This window comes from Hippoglossus hippoglossus, chromosome 24 (assembly GCF_009819705.1).
Source record: "Hippoglossus hippoglossus isolate fHipHip1 chromosome 24, fHipHip1.pri, whole genome shotgun sequence".
Lineage (NCBI taxonomy): Eukaryota > Metazoa > Chordata > Actinopteri > Pleuronectiformes > Pleuronectidae > Hippoglossus > Hippoglossus hippoglossus.
Genome location: NC_047174.1, coordinates 12732361 through 12751188, shown reverse-complemented (window position 1 = coordinate 12751188; position 18828 = coordinate 12732361). Strand labels below are relative to the sequence as shown.

The 18828-nt window shown below is 43.1% G+C and overlaps 2 protein-coding genes across 3 annotated transcripts; one reads left to right on the top strand and one right to left on the bottom strand.

Moving 5' to 3' along the window:
• Nucleotides 1–1988: 1988 nt before the first annotated feature.
• On the top strand, nucleotides 1989–6747 carry mgat2 (alpha-1,6-mannosyl-glycoprotein 2-beta-N-acetylglucosaminyltransferase). Of its 2 annotated transcripts, none has more exons than XM_034579957.1 (2): nucleotides 1989–2211; nucleotides 4919–6747. In XM_034579957.1, exon 2 carries the CDS (start codon nucleotides 5161–5163, stop codon nucleotides 6583–6585), a length of 1425 nt encoding a protein of 474 aa, XP_034435848.1. In that variant the 5' UTR covers nucleotides 1989–2211; nucleotides 4919–5160; the 3' UTR covers nucleotides 6586–6747. The 2 variants fall into 2 exon arrangements, with proteins under 2 accessions (XP_034435848.1, XP_034435849.1); XM_034579958.1 differs by lacking the exon at nucleotides 1989–2211 and adding an exon at nucleotides 3696–3784.
• Nucleotides 6748–11460: 4713 nt separating this feature from the next.
• wdr20b (WD repeat domain 20b) lies at nucleotides 11461–18770 on the bottom strand. Its single transcript, XM_034579970.1, has 4 exons — nucleotides 18431–18770; nucleotides 15113–15295; nucleotides 13512–14960; nucleotides 11461–13227 (listed from the first exon to the last, which is right to left on the bottom strand). The coding sequence occupies exons 1-4, from the start codon at nucleotides 18677–18679 to the stop codon at nucleotides 13171–13173; spliced, it is 1938 nt and encodes a 645-aa protein (XP_034435861.1). The 5' UTR covers nucleotides 18680–18770; the 3' UTR covers nucleotides 11461–13170.
• Nucleotides 18771–18828: the final 58 nt, after the last annotated feature.

The window sequence follows — 18828 nt, the reverse complement described above, 5'->3', positions numbered from 1 at the left end:
GTAACCTTCATTTTTTAAACATATAGAGCAGTGTTAGCCCTTTTCAATAAAGATAGAAAATATTATTTCATACAAAGTAATTTTTTATATTTTCAAGAAGATGTTGTTAGTATAGAAGAAGCTGTACAGCAATGGGCACATTTGGTTGTAAATGCATGAATGATGTGTTCATATATCCAAAGTCAAAGTCAACTTTATTCTCACTTCTGCAATATGTACAGGACATAGACAGGATTGAAATGCCGTTCCTCCCTGATCCCTTGTGTAAACAAATAAGTAGACATATAAGTACTAAACATATAAGGAACACACTCAACATCTAAGTAGCACAACGTACAGTATAAGTACACAACATGTTAAGTACTCAAGTGACATATAAGTAAACATAGTACGCAGTCAAAAGGCCGAGGATAGATAGGATATGAACTGCATGGTATGATTTGACCAAATTTTAATACCTAAACTCCTTCAGGCAAAAATAAAAAATTCTAGTGTCATGACAGAAGATGGATAAATTAACTCATTTATATTGTTGTTGTGAAAGATTTCATCTTTTACAAATTCACCCAAACAAACTTTATGAGTATCAGATGTAGCACAGCTGGGAAAAGATAAGGCAACACCTGAAGCGGCTCCATAGACAGTGAATAATGGAACCACCCCCAGGTCACTGTGACAGCACCCGTGGAGATTTAAATAGTAAATCATTTCTCATTCACAGCTGTGAACCCAATATTCAGTTTAAAATGTTAAATATAACATGAAATATTCCACCATTTAAAGTACTGTTGCTCTGGTTTCCAGTTTAGGTGAACAGATGTTGGTACTGACCAGCAGCTCTGAAAAATCCCAAGTTAATTTAGCTTTCTTTCTTTCTGTCAGACTCATAGGTCCATATCCGTAAAAAAAAACAAAAACATAAATAATATACTACAACTACTACTAAAGAACAGCACAGCACCAAAATAAAACACAATATATGTCAAACATTCATCAAAGCTTTGCGAAAACACATCCACACATCTGCTCCAGTAGTTACAAAAAAAAGATGAGTACTTTGTATCACATGTTGTCTCCGTTAAGGCCCTTATGACCAATCAACACATACATTTGTACATAAAATTCCCCAACAAAGCATGAAAGGTGGAGACATTTCTAGCCACAGAGATATGGCTTGAACTTGAACTATTTTGTGATGAGTTTTAAAAAGCTCTGGAACTCCCTGCCTGAGGATTGGAGGCTTGCAGATTTAGGGACATCTTTTATACCACTTCTCAAAACGTATCTTTTTTCGAAAAGATTTGTATTGATCCCTATATTCCTATTGACTATAAAACATATAAATGATTGTTGAGGGGTTATTATTTGATTTTAATTTTGTATTATTGACTAATTGTATTTGTCCTGTCATAATTGATCGTGTTTCAACTTTTGTAACTTTGTTTTGAAAAGTGCAGTATAAAAAGAGTTTATTATTATTATCATTATTATTATTAAAAGTGGGATATGTAGGAACTCCCCTTGTTGTGAGCGTTAGGGCTTGCTCTTGGAAGCTTAAGCAAAATTCTCAGTACATTATTATATATCATTATTATTGGTATAATAAATTAGTATATGCCACCTGAAGCTTTTTTTTCATTATTAATAATCTATTTCGAACATGTTAATAAAAAAAAGGATTTATCCAAACAAGTGAGAGTGAAACAAGTATTATTTATAAACTGATGAGGGGGAAAAAATCAAGGGCTTAATGATTTCAACAACGTGTTCGAACAGGAGTGAGAAGAAATAAAACTTATTTAATCTCACCCCCTTCTCCATAACTCAATAATTCATAATTATTGTATACTTAATCCAGCTTCCTATGTACTGTATCTAATTGAGCTCTAAGTGTGGTTTTAGGGCGGGTTTCTTATTTAGATCAATATTAAACCTTGGTGTGTGTGTGTGTGTGTGTGTGTTTAGTGATCAGACAGTAAACACGCGACGTGACAGATCATGAATCATGTTTGGGTGTCTCGGGTGCCCCCCTCTGGACCGGTGCATTGTGGGACAGCGGCAGGAGCAGGCAGTGGGTCCGTATTTGGGGTTTGAACAGCGGCTAGCTTCGAGTCGCGTTCCCCGTGCAGCCCGCCGGACGGAATGGAGGAGAGCCGGAGTCCAGCGTCGACGTTTCTCGGTGAAAAGACCTCGCGGCTTCTCCAGTACTAGGTAAATATGGCGTTTCTGTGCCCGCAGCTGGGGTGTGGTGGGGGGGGGGGGGGGGGGAGTTGTTGACGAGGCTCGCTGCGCGGTGGACGGAGGCTGCCTGGCAAGTTGCTAACGGAAGCTAACTCACAGCTAGCATGTCCGTGGATGCTCGTCGTGGGGTGTTTTTTTAAAGAGAGGGACCGACACGGCAGCTTCTCCAGCTTCGTGTCGGTGACTTGGTGACGGTAACGGGTTGTCACGTTAAAATGGACGGAGGCTGTGTCCGTGGTGTGTGTGTGTGTGTCCGTACTGACAGCGGCACATTCAGGACAGTAGAAGTCAGCGCTGCGGGGGCTTCAAGTGAAACATGACAGATGTAAACGAGCAGAGGAAACACGACTGATGCGGACAGAGATAGAATCAAACCACTGGGACGATGGTTCCATTAAATAGAGTGGAGACAACAGCAGACATCTCTGCTGCAGGATGCACGTTTCAATTGATCCATCAAGCTGTAAATATACCGAATAAAACCTAAAGGTACAAGCTGTAAAGGTCTGATTAGGTAGATCTGGAATCTAATCTCCAATACTCCTATCTATATATATATATATATATATATATATATAGTCTAAATCAAGTATTTATATGTTAAAGTGCGTGTTAACTGGTAGCATTAGATTGTCTTCGAGTTAAATAACAGCCACCAGGAAGGTTTGTATTGGGGCTGAACCATTTGTCTGAAAATCATATCAGGATATCAGTCGATATCGGTTATTATCATGATAAGATAAGATAATCCTTTATTAGTCCCACAATGGGGAAATGTGCAGTCATACAGCAGCAAGAGTCATAAATAGGCATCAGTAAGTAATACTAAGTAACTTAAGTGTAAGGATAATGATACTTAAGTTTAAGAAAATAGAAAAATATGTTCAGTGATGGTAATTCTCACATTATTGTTTTGTTGAGTTTAAAGTGGGGCTGGGCAATGAAGCAATATCAAAAATGATCAATAGTTTTCATCGATGGCAATGTAACATAGGTTCACTATATATCGAGCTAATGCTTATGCATAGGAGTACAATACACATCATTAATTAAACTCGGATTTGTTAAATGTTTTGCTGTTTATCAAGTGTTTGTCATTCTCTGCTAACAATCTGTTTTTAACCTTAAAAGAAATAATAATGTGATAGTAATGTAATGAGTTATTGGATATCAACCACCGAGCCCTAGTTTAAAGACAGATCTTTGCTCCGGAGTGAAGGTTGTGGTTTTAAACTCTTCCTACTGAGCAGGAAATTACAAACTTGATCAACAGCAAAATATTTAACAAATGGGAGTGTTGTGTTTATACCTCCACACTGTGCTTACACGACGCACAAGCAATAAACTGAGAGCTCTTTAACCTCAATGCTATTGATGAAAATTACACTGCGGTACTTATTGATATTTTATTGCCCAGCCCCAGTATTTATTCATGATATCACAGTCTCTTTTGGTGTGTACTGCCTGTACCAGGCAGTGTTGGATCCACACTAAGAGCAGTCAGCTGAGGAGTGTGCAGGCAGAGAGGAGACCGATGAACAGGGTCAGTGAGGAGACCACTAACTTAATAACAAATGAGATGTGGAGGCTTGTTCAGCTGACCTGAGCAGAAAGGACGAATCAATATTTACGAAGCAGTTAACAACAGAGATTAACGCCCAAGGAAATAAGCATGTATTGAGCTATTATCAACATTGACAATAAGACTAAAGAGTGAGTGTATTGTGACGGGGGGGGGCTTAGCAGTAAGTGAAAGTCCAGCGTGATTAATGCGTTGAATAATTTATGGTGTTTTTTTTCATGGAGCCTATTGGATTTTCATGCAAAATGAAGATAGAACTATTTTTGCTGATGCACTTACAGTAAGGAGGGACGATTATATGTTGTTTATTTTTAATAAAATCATATAAACCTATATATATATTGTAAACATGTTGTCATGGTACAAAATATCAGTTTTTCCATATCATGACTCAAAGAAAACAAAAAAGAAAATTAAAAATATTTATTGTTGCACAATGTTGTACATCAAATGATACTATTTACATGCATTAAATGAAAACTTCAGGAAGCAGCAGTTTGATGAAATAATTGTAACTTAATGGCCAATAACTTCCATGACATCTCATGGTTTTCTTCTCTGAATTAAGTTAGCGTTTTAGTCGTCATGGTATTGGGTTAATTGTCGACTGTGGGGTGTTGAAGTAAGAATGCCATGAAATGTTTGGACTCATTTAATGTATAATACATCTTTGACACCAAAATAAGAGGGTATATGCAGGTTTTTTTAATATATGGATTAACCGCTGAAAAAATTAGTTGACTTTTCCTATTGCTAGAAGAGGAATTTTCCTCTCTTTTCTTTTCCATTCCTCCGGTTCATTGGTGATGGGAGAATAAAACGAGAAAGACGTTCATCCAGGTGTAACGTTCCCATCACTGCCGATCAGAGCCGATAAAAACCTGTCTACTTCTGAGTCATTTGACCCGGGAGTGAATGCTGATTGAATCAACATCAGTTTCATTACTTTATAAATTTGTGAATACTTCCAAAAATATTTTTATTTTACATGTAGTAAATTTGCCATGTTATGATATGATGTGTAATTACAAAACAATGCTAATGATTTAAACCATTACTCAGCTCTAATTATTTCCTGTTTTGTTTTTCATCCAGGTGGTTCATGCACACTGCAACCCTGCTGCCTCCCAGCACCGGTCATGCCTTATGGAAGATTCATTCACCACCAATGACATTCCAGTGGAATCCATGTTTACAGCAACTGTTCATTTTGCCAACAATTAGCCTCGTCACAGCTTCTGTTTAATCAAGCCTGCTCCCCGTGCAAAGCACCACCAGCTCCACTGCAACCCTCCACAATCAAGTTCTCTCCCTTCGCAAGAGGCTGAGCCCCTATCATGAGATTCCGAATCTACAAGAGGAAGGTGGTGATACTGACTCTGGTGGTTGTCGTCTGTGGCCTAGCTTTCTGGAGCAGTGGAAGGCAGAAAAAGAACGACGCTGCATCAATCCCCAAGGAGGTGGAGCCGGCGAAGAAAGGCAGCAGCGTTAGCAGCAGCAGCAGCAGTAGCAGCATCAAAAACAATATCCAGGTGCAAGTCACGCCCGCAGTGAGCCGGGCACCTGTTCCACCTCCTATTGTACAAGTAAATGACACACTTCCGGAAAAAGTAAAGGAAAAAGTAAAGGATAAAGAGAAGATCCCCAAGCCAGAGGTAGATAACACCACTTTAGTCTACCGTGGCATCGTCTTCCAGCTTAACTTTGACCAGACAATAAGAAATGAGGAGAAGTTTAAGACCTCACGACAGAAAGACAATCTGGTTGTGGTGGTTCAGGTCCACAATCGCCCAGATTACCTTAAGCTATTAGTGGACAGTTTGCGGAAAGTTCGAGGTGTGGAGAGCATACTGCTGATATTCAGCCATGACTTCTGGTCCCCTGAGATAAATAAGGTGGTGGCTTCTGTTGACTTCTGTCAAGTCCTTCAGATTTTCTTCCCCTTCAGCATCCAGCTGTACCCACAGGAGTTCCCAGGACATGACCCCAGGGACTGCCCCAGAGACATTCCCAAAGACGACGCCTTAAACCTGGGATGCATCAACGCAGAGTACCCCGACTCATTCGGTCACTACCGCGAGGCCAAGTTCTCCCAGACCAAGCACCACTGGTGGTGGAAGCTGCACTTTGTATGGGACAGGGTCCGGGTTCTCAAGGACCACAAGGGTCTGGTCTTGCTGATCGAAGAGGACCACTACGTGTCTCCGGACTTTATCCACCTCTTAAAGCTGATGTCCGCTCTCAAGCGGGAGCAGTGCACAGACTGTGACATCCTCACACTTGGAAGCTACAGCCACATTGGCTACTCCAGCAAAGCAAACAAGGTGGAGGTGAAGGCGTGGAAGTCCACTGAGCACAACATGGGGATGGCTCTGACCAGAGAGACATACCAGAAGCTCATCAAGTGCACTGACACGTTCTGCACTTATGATGACTACAACTGGGACTGGTCCTTGCAGCACTTGACCGTGTCCTGCCTGCCCTCTTACTGGAAGGTCATGGTGAGCGAGGCGCCACGGATTTTCCACGCCGGCGACTGCGGCATGCATCACAAGAAGGCTTCGTGCATGCCCCTCAGCCAGAAAACCAAGATAGAAAACATCCTACAGAGCAGCGCGAACCAGCTGTTCCCAAAGAGCCTCCTGATCGCTAAGAGACTGCCAGCCAACGGGGTCGGGGGGGTGGCCCCGCACGTGAAAAACGGTGGCTGGGGAGATATCAGGGACCATGAACTCTGCAAGAGTTACGTTCGATTACAGTGACCTTAATTGCTACTAATTATATATTATTGTCTCTTTTGCATCCTCTATAAAGAAAAAAGCCTTTTAAAAGTAAATCTTTATGGAATATTCTTCATATTGCCTGTTTTATTGGACTGTTCTAAATAAAGACGAATGTTGGATTTTTGGCTTCTTTAACAGAAATTTGACTTTCCAGTGAATTATTTAAGCGATTCTGGGAAAATCCACTTTGGTTTACAACTTGTTATTGACAAATAGATATTAAACAAGGCTTTCAGATTACAATATCAGTTACTTCAAGTTGACAATAATGTAGAACATGGTAAATCAGAAAGCGCAGGCAAGTGCTCATCAGGGCAGTCATAAATTTGGGGGAATCTGTGGACTTAGCATTCCCACTGCGCGTGCATAATTCATTTGAAGTTATTTATATCGCACAAATTTGCTGAGATCAAAAGAGATCCCTGGAGACACCTTGTTCCATTTAAATAATCTCCCACTTAGGTCCCTCTTCAACAGGTTTCTCGATCACAAGAGTCTCATTACTCCTGTGACTGCAGAAATATTTAAACACAGCGGTGATACTTCAATGACAAGGCAAACAGAGGAGTAGTGTTTTCATCATGCCACGTTCCACATAGGGAGCATTATTATTAGTTTTATTTTATCGCACTGTCCGTGGTAATAGGTCTTTGGTGCAGAGGTATTTGTTTCACAGAACCCGGAGAGCTCCCAGGACACTAATACAACTTCATCTTTGCCGTTGTTGCCACTGCAGACACATTTTCATTTTAAGTGTTTGGACCGCAGCTCAGTATCGACGCTTTCCGCCGAGCTCAGTGGCTGCTCTGAAGCTGCATTGATTCCCCCATCCCCCCACCCTGCTCCGCCAACGTTTAACAATCGGTTCTGCACACTGTTCACAATCTGGAGCAACTGCAAAGTTATTGCTGACTGGCCTCTCCGTACAGTACATATTAAATATATCCTCTGGCAGACTCTGCTGCAGGGCCTTTCTTAATGTAAGGCATACAGTATATCCCGAGCACTTAACTGAGAGCTGTTTCCACACAGAGTCTCACACTGACAAAGCCCAACAAAGCTTCCTCTGTGGATCTCTGCAGGGCAAGAAGTCCCGTTTTATTCTCTATCTCGTGAACTTTTAATTCCTAATGCGGTGTGAAGACGCGATGCTGGGACCGCTCAAGCTGAGGTCATGTGACAAGTCAAATTGTGCAGCTGCTCCCATGGCGGAGGCTCAGTAATTGGGCCTGCACCTCGGGGGGACGCGGCCCAGAATAGAATTGAGAATAGGAGGAAGTGGCACGGCGCTCTCGGTTCTTGGTGACTAATGGTTAACTGATGCTGGAGCCCTTGAAACTGTAACGTGCTGTTGCCACTGAAACCACGTTCTACTTAGTTTGTTTGAGGGCAAGAACGAAAAGAACCCCCCCCCCCCCCCCCCCCCCCACAAAGATGTGTGTGAAATGTACTGGGTCAGTTTCTGCACTGTCCATTCATCAGTAAACTTAAAGCTATGGAGCTCATTTGTTAGTGAGACAAGCAGAACATATTGAACACTGACACTGAAGATAAATAAAGGAATAATTTCCGTTTAAGATAAAGAAATATATTCACTATTTTGATTGTACAAATCTGTATAAAAGCACAAGGTATCCTCTGTTATAATATGAACTTAATCATTTACTAGTGATACGCCACAGTTTTAATTATTTCTCTGAATTAATTAATTTACAAAGTGTTGATTCTCCTAACTTTGTTCCAGTAGTTCGGGAATAAGCTACCGGATTTTTCATTAGGGGTAAATTGAACCATGACTTGGCAGCGACTTTGGTAGATTTACACTTTTCAGACCGTGACTGGAGCTACAAACTGGGCTTGATTACATATTTTAAAACACACACACACGGACACACACACAGACATCGGCTGCTCAGTCAATTATTTTCTAACAACCTGGACGTGACGTTAACTTTAAACAGCACACAGGTCTATCGTAACAACAGCGGTTCGTTTAGCAGCTGATGAGAATGACGATTTGTGGGTGGAGACCAAAACTCGAGCTAAAAGTCGAAGGAATACCGGACCTGGTTGCATAATCATGACTCCAGTCACTGGACTTGTTTGCTTAGAAGGTAATAATGTAGTAATACGTGTAATATTCCCCAATTAAATAGCCAATAAAACTGGTGGAGTTGAGGGCCAGTTTGCAGTTGATTTAGCGCCTCCTGTAGGTTCCAGACATCTGTGCACCTTTATACCCTTTACCTATTTTTGGCCCTATCTCAAATTCTTTCAATTTTTTAAAGCACGAGAAGATGAACAAGGAAATTAGACTAAAGTACAAGCTCCTCTGTTTTCCAGTATCATCTAACACAAGTCAATCCATCACTGACGCATGGTTAATTCCATGCATTCATTTTTTCTCCATCCACTATCTTAAACCCTTTTTTTGCAACACATCGACTGCAGCTCATTTCCCAGGCTTTAAGCTGTTACAGCCATCATTCATCATCATAGCAGACTTTTTGCTACGTAAACAGAACCCGGGGTCAATATGTGGAGGCATGCAGACGAGGGAATTGCATCACGCCGAGAAGATGATTAAAGCGGGGCCTCGCACGAGCGATGGGATTCTCTCTCTCTGCGTCTATTGAATTCCTGTCGAGTGGGACCCGTTTCCCCCGAGGATGCCAGATTAATGCAGCCGTTACTGTGTATGCCATGGCAGTTATTCAAACGGCCACTGGGATGAGAGGGGGGGTCGACCGGGCTTGTAAAAATGAATAAATGTGGTCAACAAAATGTAGATTAGAGGAAACAAGACCAGAGCATATATACGGGATTATAATTAGTATGATGGTGCTTTAGAAGACATCTGTCAAAGCACTGATCCAATACCAAGATGGCGCCACAGACGGCCGCCTTGGTGCACACTTTGTCTCGTTTTCCTGTTCGCCTCCGGGACTCTGAGGCGAGCTGATTAAATTGTAGCCGACCCCTCCGACCCTGGACATAAACACTGAAGGCCACTTCCCTCTGGCAGGAGGCTGTGAGCCATCAGGACCAAAACCATTTTTTCCCCCAACTGCTGCTGACCTCATCAACAAGGCCCGGGACCCCATCCCTCCCCGGCATTAATATCCCCACCCAGAACTTCCCTTGGCCAAAGACGTCCATACTGTACATACTTCAATTTGTAAACATCTATCATTCATATTGAACAATCCTTTTTCTATATACTATATTTTTATACTGTTTCCTTTTTTATCCTCCAAATTCCTTGTGTGCTTGGCAATGAAGCCCGATTCGGACTCTGATCCTGATTGATGGCTGCTCGACACTGAGGCTCACAGCCCAGGGGAGAGCAGAGAGTCAGTCGGAGCCTGTCGAGTGGTGAGTGACACCCTGTCAGGATGAGCAGGGCCTCTCTCTCTCTCTCTCTCTCTCTCTCTCTCCGGCCTGCTGATCACACCTCCCACCCCTCACGCTGAGGCCACAGGCTGCTAATGGCCATGAGTGCTAGTGTTTCTTCCAAAAGTGACTCATAAATTATGGAGGAGCAGTTTTACTCCCCGCTTGGAGCATAAAGTATATATAAGGAGCAGGATGAAGTGGTGGGAATACATTTATAAAGGGGTAGGGGTGGGGGGGGGGGGTGGGGGGGGGGTAGGTAGGATGTCCATATAGACATATGCATGTTTTCCCTGTTTGATCTAGTGAAAGCTGATCAAATGTAAGTTAAGTGCTTGCATTTGTCCAAGCAATGCTGCCCCCAACTGGCCAACTGGAGCACTAACATGCGGGGATGCTGCAAGTCAGTCAGTTTTGGGTGCTGAGAGAAAGTTGATGTTATGACATCATGATAAATGCAGGGCTGCAACAAAATCCACTTTTATGTATTATTTGAACAGCCAACAACATCTTTTAGCAGACTTCACACAACAATAGACAGTAAACGTGGCTTTAAGGCTATTAAAGAAATATCTAATCAATTATTACCACCGTTCAAATCTTTTCACATCACGGCGTGAACGTTAGGTTATATAAATATAATTTAATATGGAAGGGGCATAAAACAATCAGGATCAATTCTTACTTAATTTAGTATCGAGTTAATAATAGATTTGAGATTTTAACACTAATGAATATCACTTCCATTACTTGTTATTGGCCTTGGCTTCATATTAAGTAAACCCAGGAATATTTGCAATAGTTTAACATCTCAGAGTGTATGTTGTATTCAGCTGTACATAGAATGTAGTCACCTTTAATAGCTCGTCACTGGTAAACCACCACAAGAGTTCCCACGATTTCCCCCCTTAACCTTTGCACAAACTACACCTGTGTCTTTTGTTTAATCAAATTCAGTGACTAGGTTTACATGGACACCGACAATAGTCTGAATAAGACACTGCCATGTAAAACAGCACCATCTGATTGTCTTGATAAGGTCATACTCGGCACAGGCAATAATCAAATTAAGACATGTGGAGTCTTTCAATCTTAGTTGCATTATGTAGACATGTAGCCTTAATGTCTTTAGCTCAGTAGAAGAGCTTAATGTAATTTTCACTGCATTTTGCAACAATGACGTATATTGACTTCATAATCGTTCTACGCTCAAAACTATCAGCAACTCATGTAAACATAATTGAAATGTGTTATTCAGAAAATGGTCAATAGTGGGAATATTGGTGTCTATTTAACGTAGTAGGAATAATCTTGTGTGTTGAACCTGACCTCTACTCTTAATTGAAGGGAAACATGGGGGTGTATTCACAGTGAAGTAGCACAATCAGTGTTACACACAAACATGGGTTTCATGTGGTGATTACTGTATCAACACTCTGAAATAATAAACACAATCAGAGCTTTTAAGTCTGTCAAAGCTGTTTTAATAGGCGTCACATGGAGGAAAAGGCTCCTACTAGTTTTAAAATCCTCACTCTTCCTTTTGCGGGTGCTTGAAACAAACCACCCCCCCCACACACTCCAAGCACTCATCTACCATCCGGTGCTGACATCAGTCAGTCGCTGTTCAACACAGTGTCAAAAAGAGTTTTGTTCACAAGTTCAGCATCAGTTCAGTTAATTATTACTCACGACAGGAGTCACAGAGTTCAGCCCTGTCTGCAGAACATGGTTGTCAGTCTTATTCGTTAGTTCAAGTGAATTCACACGCACGTCGATGGATGGGACTAGTGCTAACGGGCGAGCGTTAGTTTTCCTGTGGTTTACCTGAGCTCAGAGTGATGGCTGAATTAGACCGCTGCGTCTGCGCCTACCTGCCTACGTCGTAAAAGGAATCTGCAGCGACAGGCTAGCTAGCATTCAGCACTACCTGTTAGATAAGATTTCATAGATCTCTTATACCAAACGTTTCATTAATAAAAAATACACCTGAATTCTCTTTATGTACAACAGAAAAGAAACATTTTCACCTGCATATTCAAGATTCTTTAATATTAGGTATAGATTTTTCTGTATTAGAAATATCACTATTTTCTGAAATGAGGATCTTTCAACTAATGTCATGATGGTTTCACCCAAAAATCATTGAAGTACAATATTTACATATAATACAGGGCCCATTTAATCTGAAACAATATTAAAATAAATGTTCAATAGATACAAATGTTTTTTTTAAATTCTATTTATATTTCAACCTTGTCAGGGGAGTCCTTACACACTCCAAAAATGTAAAGCCATTCTCCTCTAACTATTAAGTGCAAACAATTTTTTTTCCATGTAAAAAACTAGGATTGCAGCATCCAGCGTTGAGACAGGAGGCGACAACGCGCCGTTTCCTCAAGTGCTTCCAAAACTGTCCAAAAAATTATATCGCTCATCCTCCACTGTCATGATTTCAAAAATGGGGAAAAAAGAAAAAAAATAATCTGTGCAAAATACACTTTTAAGTGTGATACCTCTGACTGAAATATTTCTAAAGGAAGTGAAAACAAAAGTTTCAGTCTCTCTTGAGCAGGTGTTGAAAGGAATGTGGCTGCGCGAGGGATCACCCAGGAGGTTAGAGAATGAAAGAGACTTGGCGTTGAGGATATGCTGCTGCTCTAAAAACAACCCCTCCTCATGTTCCCTTTATCTGTGAATGCATGTGAAGAAACAGGTACGACCAAATTAAACCCATGCCAAAGGTAACGTTGAGGCGTTACCACGATGCTTGCGCCGTCTTTAGTCTTTTCAGCTCGGGTACGAGAGTTTGTTATTTTCGGATTAGATGTGACTTGATATGACCGTGGATGTAACAGTGAGCCAGTGAGCCCCTTTCATGAACCTCCTGGATGATTTAGAGCTCGCCCTCCTACTTCCAATAACACCCTTTTCGCCCCCCCGACACAAAAGGAGGTGAAGTTTCTAACCCTGGCTCGGTCAACGTCGGTTTATCTGATCACAAGCAGGAACACAAAAGAGGGCATCTGGGTGGTTTAAGGATGAGAATGAGGGTGACACTGGAGGTCATGTGGTGTGTGACAGTGTGTGAAGAAGCGCTGCAGGGGCCGTGGCCTTGGTCATCCCCGTCTCTGCTGCATGGAGCTGTCATTAGCAGCACCAGCACTGGGGCTATACTACTGTTCCACTGGGGGAGTTGGCTGGGTTGTTTTGAGATGATTGCAATCCCTGTGGAGAGACAGATAACACACAATGATAACAAACAACAGCGTAATGTGAATGTGTTATACAAGCGGCAGAATTGTGAGGCCATGAGGTTTACTGTCGGAAGAGGATGTGCGCGTACTGCGATCTCAACAAAGCTGAGGGTTTTTAGTGTAAATCTGAAATAACCGAGACCGAAACACAGTGGCATTAACAGCGTCTGCCTGCTGCGAGAAAATTCCTGTACTAGAAGCAATGTGAGTTGAGAGGTGTCACATGACAGTATCCTCGAGAGGCCTGTCACTCACCACTTTCCCCGGCCTAGCCCATGTGCAAACGAAACCCTCCTGACAGGCTGTTACCAGACAGTCCTCAAGGAAGATTAACACAGTGAGTCTCTCGTGAGCGATCTTCTTGCACACCAGCGGCTCGAGCAGTGGCACCTCATCCATGCGCGGGCACAGCGTCGTGCCCAGAGTCTTAGCCGCGTCGGCTTTTGCCGTCCGCGTCGAGCTGAGCTGGTTGAGCTTGTCGCTGCTCTTGCTGCTGATGTGACCCATGCTGTGGTTTCGTTTGTGGTCCTTCTCGTGGCGCTCCTTGCGCGAATCGTGCAGCGACAGTGTTGCGAACTTGCTGACTCCGGTGGCGATAAAAGCACTGTCGATGATGCTGTTGCCCTTGGTGGATGTGGTGGTGGTGCTGCTGTTGCTGCTGCCTGTGTGACTGTTTGGGGTGCTGCCCCCTGCCGGGTTGGAGGAGTGTGGCAAGCTATTGGACCGAGGCAGGGTGCTGGGGAGGGAGTTTGGTGTGTTACCACTGGAGCTGCTATTGCTCACATTGTCTTTACCATTGGTGCCACTGGGATTAGTGGTGGTAGTGGTGGTGGTTGTGGTGGTGGTGGTGGTGGGGGTTGATACAGTAGTAGTAGTAGTAGTAGTTTGTCCAGTGGCTGGAGGGCTTGAGGCACTCATAACATTAGTGTGAGTCCTTGTGCGAGATAAAGGAAGGTGAGGGAAGAGAATGTCCTCCGTAAGGTCCCACAGACACAGCTGAGTATCCTGCCCCACTGAGCCAAACCTGTAGGTCACACTAACAGGCCTACTGTCTGTAGAGTTTCTCTTAGAAAGCCGAGAGTGAGCGCTGTTCGCTCTGTCCCTGCCTGCACCAAAGTGAATCTGCTCATGGAACTCCTCGTCACTACCGCTGAACTCAGCGGGGGGGTCACCGTCTTCCACGCTGGTGGTACAGTGGTCAAATGCCACCACACTCACCCACGACTTGTGACCGTGCCCCCGTGCGATCACTCTGCAGTCTGAAAACGACCACACCGTCACCAGGTCATCCTCCCCTCCCGCCACAATGTATCGTCCATCGGGGCTCCAGCACACACACAGTAAGCCACCGAAGTAGCTCTTCATTGTCCCGTGGAGCTCTGCGGCGTCAAAGCCAAACACCCGCAGGAAGCCATCCTGGCTCGCACAAGCCAGAAACTTGCCATCCGGGGAGAAGGCGAACTCATTGAGCGCACCTTCACCCACTGTCCAGCGGAGTAACGGGTTACGAGCCGACTTGCTCTTGCAGGTATGCACAGCATAGTTTTCACCCTGCTTGAGGAGCTGGTAGTGAGGCGCCGTCGTGCCACAGGTGTTCTCCACGTTGTACAAGTACATGCTGCCGCTGGAGTGAGCCACCAGGAACAGACTCTCTGAACCAGGAACCCATCGTACACATGTTACTCTCGACTTGTCTATAAGTCTCTGGGGGAAGAGGGAGAAACGAAGACAGAAAGAACAAAGACAAACAGGTCAGCCAGTTATTCCATCACTGAAATAATAGTAGTTTGATTGGACTAATCAAAACATAAGGTAACGTTGGAATATGTTCTTTAATAACGCTGACTAAAACCCACCTCTTCATTGAAGAGTTTGCTGGTTTCCTTCTTTATTGGGTCTATGAGCTGCACCTGACCAGCTGAGAAGCCCACCAGCAGGGAGACGCTCTCTGCTGTAGCTGTGAGTGGGTTGAAATCATGACACGTGGGCTGCGTTCCTTTATATATCCTCTTGTCAATGGGCTTACTAAGGTCAGCAGCCTAGAATGATAACAAGTGCAAACAGATGAGTACATTTTAAAATAATCATTTTTTGATTTGCTGCAGTAGCTGTTAGATACTGCTGAGAATAAACAAAAACCACGAAAGCTTGACAAAGATACACCACAGGTTATGTAGATTGAAATTAATCCTGGTCGCGATTTACTCAACAAGTGACTGAGGTTACATCTAGTTGATGTAGGGCCGGGTGATATGAAAAAAAAAATCTGTCTATATCGATATATATTGCGATATAAATCAAATCAGCGCTCCTGAACTGAGGCGCATTAACCTCTGCGCAGGTCAACAAGTGACTCTGATCCTCTGATGTTTTCTAATCACTCACACTTAGAACTGATCTTTATAAAAACCTGCTGAATTCATATTTATGTTCCTGTATAAACGTGGCATCACTTCTTCTACAACAATGAAGTTAAAACACCTTGTGTCATAATCTGCAGGAGGAACTTCAATTCTGTCTGCAGGAGTGTGTGTGTGTATATTGTGTATACATGTGTGTGTGTGTGTGTGTGTGTGTGTGTGTCTGCTCATCTCTGTCCCTCTTCACACACAAACTGATAATCACATTTATTTAGTTATTAATCAATGGTGACGGATCATGACTCTGGAACGTTGTGGTCACTTTTACCCTGATGTCCTGACTGTGCGCGTCACGTTATGTCTCATGTTGTGTAGCAGGTTAAAACATGTGTCATAAACTCTCATATACTCAAGCAAAGCGAAAATCAAAAGCAAAACAAACACAAAGTAAGCGTCAGTCCTGTACGTGTCCTAATAACTTCTGATCAGTGCTGGTGTTTATTGTTAAAGTGTAAAGTGAGTTCAGGTCAGAGGGGGCGTGAGGAGGAAGCAGACTCCGACAGGAGACACAGACACAGGACGACCAGACCATTTAATGAGCGTCTGTCCTGATCCTGAAGCAGCACTGGTTATAATTATTCAGCAGTGGAAACCCGCTAAAACAGTGAACGTAGCGGAAAACATGAATCAATTATGTTGAGTAACTGCATCGATGCAGAGTCGTCCACCTCTATGCGGGAGCCAAACATTAGCACGTGTGCTGCTGCTTCTCCATCGCTCTGTGCTGTGTGCGTCAACCTAACTTGAAGTGGCTGTGACTCTATTCCAGCCACATGATTGGGTCGGCGCGGTGCTATTCTCATTATCATTGGCTGTTTGTGTTGTCTGTCAAAACATGGATGGAATGAGTTTTATCCACGTTGTATCGACCATGTCTTATATTTCTATCGAGGAAAAGTTATATCACGATAATTATCTTATCGTTTTATCGCCCAGCCCTAAGTTGATGTAAATCAAACATGACACTGTGAAGCTTTAAGAAATTAAAATGTGGTGTTTTAAGTTTGCCAAAGGAATACAGCAGGATATTATCCTTTAAGCATGTGCCACCAAAAACAATATTTGAACAGTACTGCTAACCTGGAATATATGCAATGCAAATTTGATTCTTGCTTTTTATTGCTGCAACTCTCTTGTGGTCTACTTTTGGAACATTAAAGAAAAGCTTGTAAGTGTTTCCAGAGCGAGACAGCTCTAAATAAAATAAGGAACTGGAGGGATTTCAAACAGGCGTGCAAGAAATATGTTAATCCTGCTTAACAGCTATTAAAGCTTTTTTTGTTAAAGAAAAATAATTCAGGAACAGCTAACTCATCAAATCACCTTAAGTGTAATTCAAGACCGATATTTTTACTTTGAAATATCTCAAGGAAGCTGCACAGCACAGATAAATGTATGGAAATCTCGAATGAGGGGGAAAGTTATTTGAAAACTATTTTGTCCCATATTTCACTACACTTTCATTCCCCTCAGTTAGTAATTGAGTGATTATTTCAGCATGTCCACAGTTCAACCCCCTGGCAGAAGTGAATTTGTAAACTATTAAGCTGCCATTTCATTTTAACTCACTTTCTTTTTGGAATGTTTGGGATTCAAACCAGTGATTCTAGGGGGCAGCCCCAAGCTCCTCTTACCCACATATCAAAGTGTGTTTGAGTATGATATTGAACACTAAATTGATCCTAGCGTTGCGTGTGTGAAAGGGTGAATAATAAGAATAAGAATAATAAAAATAATTGTAAATTGTTTTGTCCATGCAATTAATACTGCCTACGTAAAACTACTTGTGTTTGAAAGGTGTCAATTTTAACGCAGTTCAGGGTATATACCATATTTTATATACAGATACAATAACTGTTTTGTCAACTTATATTGTCCTATAAGATATTAACATAGATAAACTGGTACAACAACATTTAAATCCCACCTTGTTACTTATCAGCATTCAAAACTACACTGGACTAACTTGTACAATGCTTTTAAAAGCAGATGTTTACTGTATTTTTACTGTATCAAATGATTTCTAACAACTGTCTGGGCCTGGTTTGACACCACCTCTACAAAAGGAGGAATGTCAAATCATTGCCAGTTGATCTGATCGTTTCTACAATTGGATAAGATCGTATCTCACAGGATTTCAGGCTTCGGGGATTGACCACAACATCATCACCGCTGTCAATGCGCTGCCACTGCAATGGCATCACCGCTGTGTCCAAGCCACAAAGTGGATCACACTGCATTACATTCAAACCCTGACAGTACACTGCACTCATTGTTACATCACAACTGTCTTCCAGTGTGAACTCTCGGTCCTGCGAGGGGGGGGGGGGGGGGACGGGACACTGAAGCTGCCACCGCTGCTGAGCACTGTTGACAACTTGTGCAGATGTGGACCGTGTAAAGAAGGAGGGTAAACAAACGCATCATGTACGACATGACACGACGAACATTTTTCCACACGTCTCTCGGGTCACTTGTGTCACAGATTGTCACACACCGACAACTCCAAACAACCGGAGGGACCGCGAAGTGCACACGAGTCCCACCGAGGCAAAGACAACAACTGTGGCGATGTTAGCTAACGAAGCTAATTAGCTCCTAACTTAGCTAGGTCTGCTACATGGCCTTGTCTGCGCACTTCAATGACAGGAGCTCGGGGGGTTGACAGCGGCGGGGCGGCGCGTTTGGAGACCCCGAACGGGCCGGCGGCTCCCGGGCAGCGCGGGCTCCGTGGCCCCGGTGGAGGGTGTTTACCTTTCTCACGCCTTTGTAGATATAAAAGTAGAGTTCCCGGCCCACATTGAAACAGATCCTGTCGCCGTTGCCGGACTGGTCGTTCACGTTGACGAAGGAGACCTTGACGGGGTTGGAGCCCTGCGAATTGAAAGGCACCCGGTTCGGGCGACTGTACTCGGAGTGAGTGAGGAGTTTGTAGACGCCTTCCCGAGTGGTGAACTGAGTTTTAATTTCGTTCATCTCCTTCCCTCCTCCCTCCGCCGCCATCTTGGAAACTTGCGTTCATCCTTGTCCGATCCCCGGATGTTAGCGACTGCGCATGTGCAAGAGCGCCGGAGCCCAGCAGCCATGCGTACAGAGAAATAAAGAGTCAGAGTCCAAACTAGAAATATAAACATACTTACCCTTCATACACG

Bases quoted from the DNA above. Each gene is read 5' to 3' on its own strand.
- wdr20b (XM_034579970.1), bottom strand. From the start codon at position 18,679: ATGGCGGCGGAGGGAGGAGGGAAGGAGATGAACGAAATTAAAACTCAG. The intron at 15,296-18,430 runs GTAAACACCCTC...TTATCATTCTAG, and splicing joins TCTACAAAGGCGTGAGAAAG to GCTGCTGACCTTAGTAAGCC. The intron at 14,961-15,112 runs GTGGGTTTTAGT...CTCTTCCCCCAG, and splicing joins GCAAACTCTTCAATGAAGAG to AGACTTATAGACAAGTCGAG.
- mgat2 (XM_034579957.1), top strand. From the start codon at position 5,161: ATGAGATTCCGAATCTACAAGAGGAAGGTGGTGATACTGACTCTGGTG.